The following is a 13,765-nucleotide window of genomic DNA, read 5'->3' as shown; positions in this document are numbered from 1 at the left end:
AACATAATGTACATTGTTAAAACATCCTAAAATCATTTTGAAAAACACCCTAAAATTACACTGGATAGGCCTGCCGGAAGCGTAGGCCCCTATGAGTCGGCTCATACAGGGAGAGTCGGCTCCCATTCCCATTCCGCTCCCTTGCACCCAGGCAGGAGACGATTGAGCAGCTGCTGAGCAATATGCTGGACGGAGAACAGAGTGAGTCCGTCATCGTCAACGGGATCCAGGTCTTGCTGACTCTGCTGGAACCGCGCAGACCCAGGTAGGGGCCTGTGGGAGGAGGGGGGCTGAGGGGCCGGCACAGTTTCTTACATGCAAAAGAACCATGCAGAGCCAAAGCGATGAGCGGGCTTGTACATTCTAAACCTCAGCATGTGCACCTTGTTTGCAGCAGTGTTGCATCATCACGGCCGTTCCCCCCCTCCCCCCACCCCTTAAAATAGTTTCTAGTCCCGACGGTTGTGATCAGCAGATCAGAAACATGCAGGCAGTGCCTTGTGAAGTCTCTCGTAACCAGGGCTTCTGGATCCGTTGCCCAGCGCTCTGCATCTTTACTGTGAGATCAATTTCCTGTTCTCGGTCTCCATATCTTTCGCTACATCGGTGTATACTTTTGTCATTCCAGTTCTTGTGTTAAAAGCAAACAAAACCTTGTTCGAGTATCCCTCCCCCTCTTTTTTTCTCCCCCCCCCATGATGAGATTCCAGAAAGAAAAATGGAAAAAGAGATGGATTCAAAAGCCATAATTCTGACTTGATGAACTTGGTTTCCATAATTTATTCAAAGGATTTGAATTCCCTTGGGGCAGAGTTCAGATATCTGAGGTGTGTGTTCTTCTGGTGCACACAGCCTGAGATCTGTATGTGAAGAGCCCTGATCTCCCTTGCAGGACGGAGCTGGGTGGCATGGGGGGCTTTTACTGCAACCTGGAGGGGCAGATGGAGGTGACCGGGCCCAACTGTGAAGTGGCTTCCAGCCAGGCCAGTCTGGGAACTCTGCTTGCCATCAAACAGCGTCTCAGGGAGCTTCACCGGCTGCTCCTCGACCCACCAAAGGTTGGTTGGTGTGTGTGTGTGTGTGTGTGTGTGTGTGTGTGTGTGTGTGTGTGTTGCTGCTTAGACTGGGAGTGAAGAGGGCAGAGTGGGGAGAAGCCTAGCAGAATGCATGACTGTGAGAGCACTTAAGGAGTTTACAGATCCTTGGATTTGAAGGGTGGGATCCTCAAACAATTGCTGTAGAAGAAGCCCACATAATCCCAACCGTGCTGGCTCCCACTTGCATACTAAATATCTGCAGGAACCTTTCCAAGGGTTTGGTATCTGCGTGTGTTGTCTCTGTGTGTTTGCATTTTAGAGTAGCTGTGTTCTTTTGAAGAAGGGCAACTCATTCACTAGTTGTAGGTTGGTTTCTGTGCCAGGAAAAGCCAGGACAGGGTCTAATTTCCATCGTCTTGGTATAACTCGACACCCCTCTCTTTGGCACAGCCCAGCAGGGAGGTGAAAGGGAGAAATGATCGATATCGGGGGCGAGGGTGTTGATGGAACTGGGAGTTGGACTGTTTTAAAAAAAAGATTTCTGCACCTTTCTCCCTCTGGCAGAAAGAGGCCCTGCAGACAACGTGGGGAATTCTAGACCCTCCATTAGGAAACACGCGCCTGCATGTGGTGAAGCTGCTGGCCAGCTCACTGGGCACCAACAATGCAGCATTGCAGGATGAGATTATAGAGCTTGGGGCCCTCGACACGATGTTGGTGAGTACCAGCGCTGCACCAATCTGTTGTTGCTTCAAACTCCGTTTTCCACAGCCTGTAAGGGAAATGTCTTTTCTAAAATAATGCTTTAAATCAAGGCAAACATGCTTTTTGACTTTGCAGCAATGGTTTCTTCTATGCAGATTTAGTTGTTAGACTCAAACTCACTGAGCTGCTTCACCCATCATGGTGGCAACTCCTGGGTTGTTCAACCCAGGAATTGAGAGGACAAACAGAATGGGCAATTGTCGGCTTAATTCTGGGTTGTTTAAACCATAAACAACCCAGTTTCCAGGTTCACATATCATGAAACAACCCAGGAACGTGAAATGAAAAGTGAAAACAATGAAAAGTGAAAACAACTCAAGAGCTCCACCATGATGTGTGAACTGGGCCATGCAGCCAAGAATCCTTTAATCAAGTGGCAGCCCTAGGATTTTATTATAAATACAATGTTTTTATCTGTGTGATCAGTTCAGGACAGGTCTTTTTATTACAAGGTTTGGTATTGACAATCAAGTAACTACTGCAAGTTTCTAGACATTTACACATCTAACTCTGCCAACAGCTCCTTAAAATTAGGGTAAGCAATTCTCACACTCACCCTCCTCACTAAGATGGCATTTGCCACCTGCAACTTTTACAATTTTGTATGATTTTTTTTTCTTTTTAAATGAATTGGAGGCACCTTTCCCACATGATTCAAACACTGAATTGATTTTAATTGAACTACTTGTTTGCCTAAATATTTCATCTTTAGGAAATAGTTGTGTGTGTTTTGTTTACAACACTGCGATTTTATCGCCTTGGCATTACAGATGGTAGCATGATGTTAGTTTTGGGGTCAGAGGTGTAAAACAGGAGATAGTGGTATTCTACAAATTTCTAGCTGGCTATTCATAATCCCTTCTGTCTCTCGCTGCCAGGACCTCTACTTCAAGTATACGTACAACAACTTCTTGCACGCTCAAGTGGAGGCCTGCCTTAGCAGTGTTTTCAATTCCCACGCTGGGGATGAGACCATTGAGAACCACTCGGAGCCCCTCCCAGAGCACCCTGTCATCCAACATGTAAGTCTCAAATGGCGTGCCTGCGATCCCAAGCTTTTCCCACACTGAGCCCGGCTGGGGGGGTAGCAGGCTGTTGGGAAAGGGAAGAGCAATTGATGGCCTTTCCGTTCAAGCAAATGCCTCCACCTATGAAAAATGAAAGAGGGAAGAATTGGAGGTGGTGGGGTGGTGACGATGACGTTAGGGGCCGATTGAGTGAGTGTGGCAGGGTACAGGTGGCGAAGGGAGGAGTGGATGGCTGGATTTAGTTGACAAGTGCCTAAGCAGGTGACTACTAGGAGGAGGGCTTTCTCCGCTGTGGCACCCCGGTTGTGGAATGAGCTCCCCAGAGAGGTCCGCCTGGCGCCTACACTGTACTCCTTTCGTCGCCAGCTGAAGACCTTTTTATTCACTCAGTATTTTAACACTTAATTTTAACTTGAATTTCAATTTTGCTGTTTTAACTTTGTATTTTAATTTTATATCAATTTTGCTGCGTGGTTTTTATCCTGGTTGTGCTTTTTATACTGTATTTTGTATTTGTGCTTTTAACCTGTTGGTTGTTTTACTATGGTTTTAATTTTTGTGAACCACCCAGAGAGCTTCGGCTATTGGGCGGTATAAAAATGTAATAAATAAATAAGCGGCAAAACACATTAAAGGATGGGGAAGGAGGTCAAACGGAGTTCTGCCACTTCGCTTCCAGAGTCTTCCTTTCAGCCCACCCCCCTTTAGTTTTTTCTCTACACCAGTGAGAGCTAGACGCTTGTTTGGAATTTCCAACTGAGGCCTCATCTACACCAAGCAGGATATTGCACTATGGGCAGGAGCCACACAACTGCTTCATAGTGGTATTGTAGTGCACTGACAACTGTTGGGGTCCATTGACACATACCATGTATCGCTTTCATAGTGCTATATCCTGCTTGGTGTAGTTGAGGCCAGTAACCTTTAGTTGAGAAACCAGAATCCTTCCTATTGCGATGTAGGCGCTGATGTTCATGTAACTTGGTATTCTTTGTGTGAGTGAGCTCCATCGTCTTTCTCACTGTAGTTGCTGCAGAAGTGTCGCTTAATCCAAAGAATCTTGTCTGCCTGGGAAGAAAACGAGCAGTCGCAGTGAGTACTTCATGGGGAAGTTTGGGGTGGCTCATGGTTGGATGGTCCTCTTCCCCTTGCCTGGTAAACAAGAGTCTCTAAGGGCCTGTAGCCCGGGGCAAACAGCAATTCTGGAGTGAGTCGTAATGCTGTGTAACCCTCTTTTGAGTGTGATACCGTCTCTTTCTGTGCCCTTTTTCTCTTCCTGGAAAGATCGTTCTTTCTGTTCATCCCCTAATGCAGCCTTCCTCAACCTGGGGCGCTCCAGATGTGTTGGACTGCATCTCCCAGAATGCCCCAGCCAGCAGCTGGCTGGGGCATTCTGGGAGTTGTAGTCCAACACATCTGGAGTGCCCCAGGTTGAGGAAGGCTGCCCTAATGCTTCAGGGCCTCTCCCTTAACCCCTTTTTGCCCGTGGCGTTTCACTGGCTGCTTCTGACCCTTTTAGACCCTGATCTGCCACCCAAGGTCCTCATACCCCTCCATGCACCTTGGATAAAAACGCCACTGCTTATGCGGAAGATCTGTTGGGAGTGGGGGAAATAACGTGCCTCGCAGCAGGTGAGGGTACCTGCTTGAGATCTGGAAAGCCACTGCCAGTCAGAATGGGCAGTACTGGGGTAGGTGGGCAAATAGCCTGATGTGCTATAAGGCAGGCTCCCATTTCCGTTGTGGCCTCCATCAACTATACTCCCAAACCCAGAACAGCCTCACTGGCTTCATCTTGCAAGGGCAGCACAGATTCTAAAGCAGGGGTGGGTGGGACACCTTTTTTTTCTGTCGAAGGTTGCATTGCCTCATGGGTAATGTGTTGAGGGCTGTATATGGGCAATGAGTGGGACCAAAGGCGGCAGTGGGCGGGACCAGAGCCCAAAATGGGTTGGTCACCCTGTTTTCTCTTTCTGCCGCTTGTTTTCCCCGCTCCCTTTTCCTGTGCCCAGAGCAGGCTGCCAAGGAAAGGGCAGACGGCTTTTGCCAGCTCTCTAAACTGATTGCACCAACAAGGCTTACGAAATTAGGCCGGGGGCCACAGGAGGCCCACACCTGCAGTGCCTGCCTTCCCCTTGCAGTGCCTCCTGTGCCTTTTCTTGCCCATGACAGGACATGTCCGCCTCCACCCTCTCTTACCTTCTCTTTTTTTTTTTTTTTTTTTTTTAATTCATTTTCAACACTATATAAACATAGATAAACATTTCCAAAATATAACTGAAACAAACACAATAAAAAAAAAATACATCAAATATCTGCTGCATACATATTGAATAATTGTTGAGTACAAATATCAAAAACTATTACATATGCCTTATCACACTACAACATCTTCATTCTTAACATAAAAGTGCACCCCCCACCTCGGGATCATTCTTGAGTCCAAAATCTAATCATTTCTTCTGCTGGTGGTTTCCCACTTCCCTTAGTAAACACGAACACTAGGAACTGTTTCCAGATTCCTTCGAACTCATTTATTTTAGTTACGCCTTTTCTCCACTTAATATTGCATGTCAGTTTATCATTAATGGCTATGTCCCATACTACTTTATACCATTTCTCAATAGAATATTCCCCTTGGATCTTCCAGTTCCTAGCTATCATCAATCGTGCTGCAACCAACAAACTCGATATCAGCTCTATAGTTCCTTTTCCACACTTTATATCTTCAAATAGTGACAGCAATGCTATTTTTGGTGTTTGTTCTATTTTCATTCCCACTATTTCTTCAATTTCTGAGAACACCATCTTCCATAATCTTTGTACATATTTGCATTGCCACCACATATGTAAATACGTTCCTTTTTCCCCACATCCTCTCCAACAATTTGCTGAATGTTGATCACTTATCTTATTCAATCTAACCGGGGTTAGGTACCACCTCCATAAAATTTTAAAATAATTCTCCTTTATTCTTACTGATAAACTTCTCAACACTCTTTGTTTCCATAGTCCCTCCCAGCTCTGTCGCCCTATTTGTATCTTCAAATCTGATTCCCAAATCATTTTCTCTGTATTCTCTCTAAACTCCTTCTCTAACAATATTTTATATATTTCACTCATTAATCCTTTTGAAACTATACTACCTCCTTTTCCTTTCTCCTTACTTACTACTAATTCTTCAAACCTCGTCATCTTTCTGCACATTCTATTATCTTTAATCCACTTTTTATTCCATTGTTCTAATTGACCATATTCTAACCAAGATAGCTTCTTCTCCTTTAACAAATTTTCCATATCCTCTCTTGTTTTAATATCTCTTACCCAATCCTTTAATTTTATTTTATTTTTCTCTTTTAATATTTTACATAATCTGCCCTTTAGATCCTCTGGGAAATTCTTTAACATTATTATCGGTGCTAAGGGAGAGTTGCTCGGAAGCAGCTTCCCTTTAAATTTACTCCAAATTTCCCATTGAGTCCTCAGGAGTGGATTATCTATACTTCCAACCCACTTTCTTCCTCCATCTTTAAAAAAAACATTCTCCAGATTCATCTCTACCTTACTTATGATTTTTTCTTCCATCCAATATAAATCTCCTACTCCCATAATTGCTTCTACAACATGTCTTAATCTATTTGCTACGTAGTATAATTTTATGTTTGGGAGACCCATTCCCCCCTTTTTTTGGCTTAGGTACCAATTATTTTTATTCACTCTTGCTCTCTTTTCTCCATTACAATATTTATTAATAATATTTTGCCAACTTTTTATCTCGGTTTCTGATATTTTTATAGGTAGCATCCTAAATACAAAATTAATTTTAGCTAATATCTTCATTTTTATCAAAGCTATTCTCCCAAACCAAGATAAATTTAATCTTTTATATTTCTCCAATTTCTCTAGTACCTCCTTCTTTAACCTCGTTAAATTTTCCCTTTCTAAATTCTCTAGATTTTTTGTAATTTTAATTCCCAAATATTTAATCTCGTTCTTAACTTTCAATTCCATTCCCTTAAATTCCCAACCTCTCTTACCTTCTCTGAGCAGCTCACCTCCATCCTCTCTGTCTTCCTCCGTTTCAGGTCGGATGGGGGCAGGCGCAAGGGCTACATGGGGCACCTCACCTGCATTGCCAATGCCTTAGCTCAAGGCTCCGAGAAGTGGCCCCACTCCGCCCTCGTCAAGCAGCTCTTGAAAGGTAGTGGGGATGGGCAGCCTTCCGCGTGGGGTGGGGGGGGGGGGCGAGTGCCTTGGATGGGGTTGGCTCAGATAACTTTCAGGGAGCCTCACTGCTGAAGTGGGCGTTGGCTTGTACCGGGCCTTCTGGCCATTCAGCTCCTTGCCTTTCGGGTGGGAGAGACATGGGCCCCTGAATCTCAATGCTGGGATGCAGCTGCCTCTGGAGTCGGATCTGCTTTTTATACAGGGAGTTCTCATCTGGGGCACTGGAGGGGCGGTAGAGTGAGCCGCCTTCCTAGACCAAAGGATGTGGAATAGTCTGGATTTTGAAGCCTTAAGAACCCAGATTACATTATTGTATGTATAGAGCTCGGAAAATGTGCTCTTTTCCATTTGAAATTATTTATTTATTTATCGCATTTATATACCGCCCCATAGCCGAAGCTCTCTGGGCGGTTTACAAAAGTTAAAAACAGTGTACATTAAAAACAAATATACAAAGATTAAAAACATAAAAAGCATAAAAACAACAATATCCTCATAAAAACAGCTATTCTGGGGTCCGTTAAAAAAAAAAAAAACTCAGCTCATGTTGTTAAATGCTGTTAAATGCCTGGGAGAAGAGAAAGGTCTTAAACTGGCACCGAAAAGATAACAATGTTGGTGCCAGGCAAGCCTCGTCGGGGAGATCATTCCATAATTGGGGGGGCCACCACTGAAAAGGCCCTCCCCTTGTTGCCATTCTCCGAGCTTCCCTCAGAGTAGACACCTTAAATGTAGAACCTTAAATGTAGAGCGCAGTGAGCGGGTAGGTTCATGCCGGGAGAGGCGTTCCATCAGGTATCGTGGTCCCAAGCCGTGTGAGGCTTTATAGGTCAAACCCAGCACCTTGAATTGGGCTCGGAAACGTATAGGCAGCCAATGCAAGCAGGTAATAATTGGCCTCCGATTTGTTAGGCTGCGGAAAAGGAGGTTTTGACAAGAGAAGATATAGAAAAGCGTGATGATGATGGTGTGGGTGTTGTGCTAATTGAACAAGTCGGACCTTTTGAACGTTGGGAAGCCCAGATTCTTGTGCATTGCTGGAAACGGCTTTGGGTTCTCTGGCTCCAAGCTACCTTCTGTGACGACTCTCTCTGTCTTCTGCCACCTCTGTATTGTTATGTACTATGGAGGAAGATGGTTCTCCTGCCCATCAGCCCCTGGGCTCACATCTTCTCCTTTGCAGAGCTGCCTGAAGAGGAGCAGGAGCAGTGGGATAAGTTTGTTTCGGGGCCCTTGTCAGAGACTAACAAGAAGAACACTGTGGATCTCGTAAGTCTTCTCTCCTCTCTAGTCTGTGTTTCGTATTATGTAATAAAGTAATAAAATAATTAACTAGAAATGGCAGTTTTGCCTGCGCGTATTGTGGCTTGACAGGGACCTGGAATAGATTCTACCAGAGATGGAAAATTGAGGGGGGGGGGCCTCTTTCTCTTCTGCATTCACAGAAGTATTACTTGTTAATGTCATGTCCCAGACGATCTGGGTCAAACATCTGCCCTTGGGGGGAAAACGGGTTCTGTGCCTCCACTTTTTAGCTCTTCCGAGTTGGAAGGCTGCCTGCTCTAGATCGGGGCGGAGGCGGGGGGATGGACAACTTGTGGCCCTTCAGATATTTTGGCCTACAACTCGCAGAATCCCTCACCGTTGGCTATGCTGGCTAGAGCTGATGGGAGTTGTAGGCCACAAGTTGCCCACCCCTGCTCCAGACGGCCAGTGCCAACCAAAGCATCCAGCTTGGTTGACAGTGGTGGGATTTATAGGGGGATACGCCATTCTTCCTACTTGGCCTGTGTGTTCTTCATCCTGCATGGCTTCCCTGGCGGCCTGCCTCTCTCCCAAGTCTCTACTTTCCTTAGCGTGCTGCCAATTCTCAGTAGCCTAAGGCGACGTCTTAGCTAGGATTCAGGTTGCCAGCAGCCGCAGCAGGCATGGGAGTGGGAGGAACTTGTGTAGGGCAATGAAACGGAGAGGCTTGGTGGGGCTTAATTGCTCCAACGAGGGCCTCTGTGGAAGAACCTATCACAGGAAGTAGTTGGTTCCATTTGATCTCCCCCAGTGTCTTCTTTCTGTCAAATCATAGAATCATAGAATAGCAGAGTTGGAAGGGGCCTACAAGGCCATCGAGTCCAACCCCCTGCTCAATGCAGGAATCTACCCTAAAGCATCCCTGACAGGTGGTTGTCCAGCTGCCTCTTGAAGGCCTCTAGTGTGGGAGAGCCCACAACCTCCCTAGGTCACTGATTCCACCGTCGCACTGCTCTAACAGTCAGGAAGTTTTTCCTGATGTCCAGCTGGAATCTGGCTTCCTTTAACTTGAGCCCGTTATTCCGTGTCCTGCACTCTGGGAGGATCGAGAAGAGATCCTGGCCCTCCTCTGAGTGACAAACTTTTAAGTATTTGAAGACTGCTATAGGACTCTCCTAACAAATTCTCGTCTCCTTCAGGTAAACATGCACAACCTCCACTCGTCAAGTGATGACGATGAGAACGACCTCAAGGAGTTCAGCTTCCCCCAGGAGGCTGTCCTGCAGCAGGCAAGTGCGGGGTCCCGTCCAGGCCCCTTGGGAGAGATGGTATCTCATAACCTGCCTTGGGGTGCTCTTGCCTAGCCCAGGGCTGCAACCGCCCTCATGTGTTTGGTTACTTAGAAACCTAGAATATTTTTTTTTTAAAAAAAGCTTGAGGCCATCTTGGCATTAAAAATGTGAAGCTTGCTCCAAAAATTCTTCTGGTCTTCTCCCCTCCCTCTTCCTTGCCCTCAACCAACTTACCCGTTAATTATGTAAATAAATAATACACTTACTCTATATCAGCCTTCCTCAACCTGGGACGCTCCAGATGTGTTGGACAGCATCTCCCAGAATGCCCCAGCCAGCTGGGGCATTCTGGGAGTTGTAGTCCAACACATCTGGAGCGCCCCAGGTTGAGGAAGGCTGCTCTATATACATGAGGGCTAGAAACCTTTTTTAAAAAAACTGAAAGCTCAGGAGTCCATAGCAATCACCTATATTTGGGAGTGTATTCTGCACTCTAGATGGCTCGTGGCCATGCAGAATCCTTGCTTTTTCTGACAAATGGCCCCTCCTGTCCCAGAGGAAAGTTCCATCTGTGCTGTTAAGGGAGGGATGCTTCTGTAAGCAGCTGTGCTCACCTTCCATTGGAAAAGGTTCCTGGAGTACACATCTGCCTTGTCACCCTCATTTCTCACCACCATAACTCCTGCCCTGAATCACTGGCTGTGGAATCCTGTTCTTTTGTCCTTCGAGATGCAATTTGAATGGCTTTTGCAGTTTTCCTGACTTGCCTCACACTCCGCTTTGTATTTTTTTATGTAGGGAAGTGGGTCACAAAATTATTTGGTATCAAATAACCCCAGGCAGCTGCTACTCACACCAGGCAAATGTTACTTGGGATGAGCCCATGCCAAGAGTCCAAGTTCAGATTTAAGGCTCGAGGGGAACACATGATTTTGTTCCAGAAAAGAATGCCTGTTGATCTGTGTTTCCTGTTACCAGATTTAGATAGTCCCATCGGACCTAATAACTATCTTTCCTCCTCGTCAATCTCCGTTACACCATGTGTGATCGTCTTCTCCCCCACACGCCAGTTTCCTCATTTGAACCGTTTCCTTGTCTCCTCCTCCTCCTCCTCCTCCTCCTCTTGTAGGCCTTTGTCGATTACCAGCTGCAGCAGATGACTTCTGTGTTCATTGACCACTTTGGCTTTAATGACGAAGAATTTGGCGAGCAGGAAGAGAACGTCAAGTTAGTGGCGTCACGTTCACTTTCTCCCTTGGCTCTTCCCATGCGCTGCTTTGTGTATCAACTCCTTCTTTTTTACTTGTTCTATGCTTGTTGGCTGACAGTAATCCCTGCCTCCTGTGAGAACAGTAGCACGGCATGGGGGCTTTCTGCATCCTTTGGGAAGGGAGCATGTTTTAATGAGGAGTTCAGAGCCAGAATTCCAGAGGGGCGGGGAGTGTTGTCTATACGCCCCACATATGAGTTTGCATCTGCTTGGTCCGATAACAGCAGGGGACACTGTGCCTCCACTGGTCATCTTCATCTGTGTCTGTGTTTAGCTTCTGACAGCTCAGTTGTGGATTCACCTGTGAGGAGCAGATTATTCCCCGGCCTCCCAGAAATCTGGGGCGCATGTCATTTGCATGTGATTGCACACACAATCCTTGTGCCATGGAGTGACAAGGAGGCACAGTACTAACCTGGGAAGGAAGGGAAGAGCCTTGGTTCATTGCCTCTTCTGCTGTCAAGCAGCCCATGGGAGATGCTCCAACATCCCTAACTTGGGTCCCTGCAGATGTTTTGGCCTATAACTTTTCTATCATCCTTGACCATTGGTCGTGGTGGCTGGGGATGATGATGGGAGTTGTAGACCAAAACATCTGGAGAAACATAGGTTGGAGAAGGCTGTGCTAGATCCTCACCCTGCATTCTGGGGCGGGCGGGGGGGGAGAGTGAGAGAGAGAGAGGTCTTTAAGTCAGCATTACTTGGCTTCTCTTGAGAAGGTGGCCGGAGCACCCAGAAAGTAAGGGTGAGGATGTTTCCAGTTTTGCCTCGCGTACCCAGGTGTCAGCCTCTGTTCCCTGAGGTGTCTGGGCTGACAGAGCAGACCCTAGGATTCTTGGGTTCTGTGGAAGAGGATTTGTGAGGTATAAGAACCTAAAGCGAGCCCTGCTGGATGAGTCCTAAGGCTGTTCTAGTCCAACGTTCTGCTTCCACAGCAGACAGATGCTCCCAGGAAGTCCCACAGAGCATGAAGCATTCCTCTGAAGGCAGTTTTGTCCTCCTGGGCTCTGTTAACCTTCTTAGGTATCCCCTGCTCTCAGCAAAGGCTGCCCAGTTGTTTGCTTTTCACCAGTTCCTTTTCGTTGAGGCAGCTCCAGCATGCATCTCTTCCTTCAGAGGGCAGCGCTAGTGCAAGAGAGGGAAGCCTGGGGCCTTGCTGGCAGTCCCCTCATTGCCCCACCCCAGGGCAGTCTCTTTCTTTGCCCAGCCCCCCTGATTTCACGTGTCTGCCTCTCTCTCTCTCCCTCTCCCTCTCTTTCTCTCCCTCTCTCTCTCTCTGCCCTGCAGTGCTCACTTCCGACAGCTGAAAAGGTAATGCCTCATGCGCTGCCGTGCTCCATTCAAGCCGCAAACAAGGGCACCGGGCTATATCTGTCCCTTCCATGCCTGCAGTTCTGTCTCACTTTCCTCCACTAAGGAGATAACATCACCAAGCAGATCAGGCTATAAATGAAAGCCCAGATCTATTCTTCACAAATACATATTGAGCTTCACTCTTTTCTGTGGGTTCAAGGGTAGCTTAGCTGCCCTGCACCTCTAGGGGGAAATAAGATGGACGACAACAGCATGACCACCCTCACTACAGGGAGGGAGGGTGGTTGGTTGGTTGGGCTGTAGAGCTGGTTCACTCACTTGCTGGTGGTGGCAATTGGTGCCTTGGTTCTGGCTGCTGTGTTCTGCAATTGGGTCTGTGTATAAGTCTTGCTTTGTTGCCCCTGTTCACAGTCTCCCATTCGATGGTAGCCTAGATTTTAAAAAGTATAATAGCCTTCGCAAGGCAGTGAAATGAAAAGTATAAGTTAATTGTTCCATGGGGCCACCACCAAAAAAGCCCTGCCACCTTGGATTGCTTGCTAGAGCACTGATTAATATTGGGAACAGGGAACAGGAGATCTGACCCTTCTGTTTCTTCTAGGAAAGGGGACCTTGACAAAGGGCATGAGAACTAAGGAATCTTGCCCAAAGGGAGGGAAGGATTTGTTAAAATCCTAGTGTGGCTGGAAGAAGAGCACATATAGCCAAAACAGCCATGCATTGGAAAGTCTTTCCACGAATTTGCTCATTATGTAGGCTTAGGCAAGCTGCTACCTTTGTCTCGGCACCCCTATCTGCAATATGGGAGTAAGAATACTGACCCATACAGGGTTATTGTTTGCAAAGTGCTGTGAACGCACTCTCTGAAGCACTAGGTAAACACCAAACAATTTATTGTTCATTCTGAAGTTTCCATAAAAGAAGAAATCCCCACCCGCCCGCCCCCGACACTGTGTGTGGATCCTTCTTCCTTCCCGTCTTTCCAAATGAGGCCTTGCTGCTTTCCCACGCAAGGAGGCAGTCATGTCTTCCAACCTCCACCATAGTCTCCTTGCTTTGTTTCAGCGCCCCCTTCGACAAGACAGCCAACATCACCTTCTCCTTAAACGCGGACGACGATAGCGTAAGTGTCGCTTTTCTAGAGCCACCTCTCCCCCCCCCCACCCCCGGAATCTGGCCCAGGTTCTGATCCGCCTCTCTCCCCCCCCTTCTCCTGCAGCCCAATTCCAACCTTTTTGACATCTGCTACAAAGAGCGGATCCAGCAGTTTGATGACGACGAGGAGGCTGACGGTTCTGACGGGGAGGACATCTGGCAGGAGAAGGAGGCCGCTGTTTCTTCCGGCACGGCGCAGCCCACAGCAGTCAGGTAGGGGAAGATCTCCTGCACAAGGCCCATTGTTGTCAAACAGACAACAAACTTCCGGCCAAAGGGTTCTTGTTAGTTTCCCCCCTCTGCTTCTCCTTTCACATGGAAGAGTTTCCCTATTGCATGTTTTTAGTTTCGGAAATCTCTAAGTATCCTTCTTCCCCCCCCCCCCCCCTTTCCCCTAGCCTCAAACTGGCTCATATTCCTCCTGCTTTGACT

The 13,765-nt window shown here is 47.0% G+C and overlaps 1 protein-coding gene across 4 annotated transcripts in view; it reads left to right on the top strand.

Annotated features, from left to right (window-relative positions):
* The window catches only part of PPP6R1 (protein phosphatase 6 regulatory subunit 1), a 58,722-nt gene that overhangs the window by 27,750 nt on the left and 17,207 nt on the right, over nt 1–13,765 (top strand). For all 4 annotated transcript variants that reach the window (XM_063138383.1, XM_063138381.1, XM_063138384.1 and 1 more), the window contains exons 7-17: nt 152–265; nt 893–1,058; nt 1,602–1,754; nt 2,681–2,824; nt 3,858–3,922; nt 6,916–7,031; nt 8,241–8,326; nt 9,502–9,591; nt 10,724–10,821; nt 13,244–13,301; nt 13,398–13,546. In XM_063138383.1, the coding sequence (XP_062994453.1) occupies nt 152–265; nt 893–1,058; nt 1,602–1,754; nt 2,681–2,824; nt 3,858–3,922; nt 6,916–7,031; nt 8,241–8,326; nt 9,502–9,591; nt 10,724–10,821; nt 13,244–13,301; nt 13,398–13,546 (1,239 nt within the window). The remainder of the gene's footprint in view (nt 1–151; nt 266–892; nt 1,059–1,601; nt 1,755–2,680; nt 2,825–3,857; nt 3,923–6,915; nt 7,032–8,240; nt 8,327–9,501; nt 9,592–10,723; nt 10,822–13,243; nt 13,302–13,397; nt 13,547–13,765) is intronic.

Source organism: Elgaria multicarinata, chromosome 11 (genome assembly GCF_023053635.1).
Source record: "Elgaria multicarinata webbii isolate HBS135686 ecotype San Diego chromosome 11, rElgMul1.1.pri, whole genome shotgun sequence".
In the NCBI taxonomy this organism is placed as follows: Eukaryota; Metazoa; Chordata; class Lepidosauria; order Squamata; family Anguidae; genus Elgaria; species Elgaria multicarinata.
The sequence above is the reverse complement of the archived record's forward strand: the minus strand, read 5'-3'. Positions and strand labels throughout refer to the sequence as shown.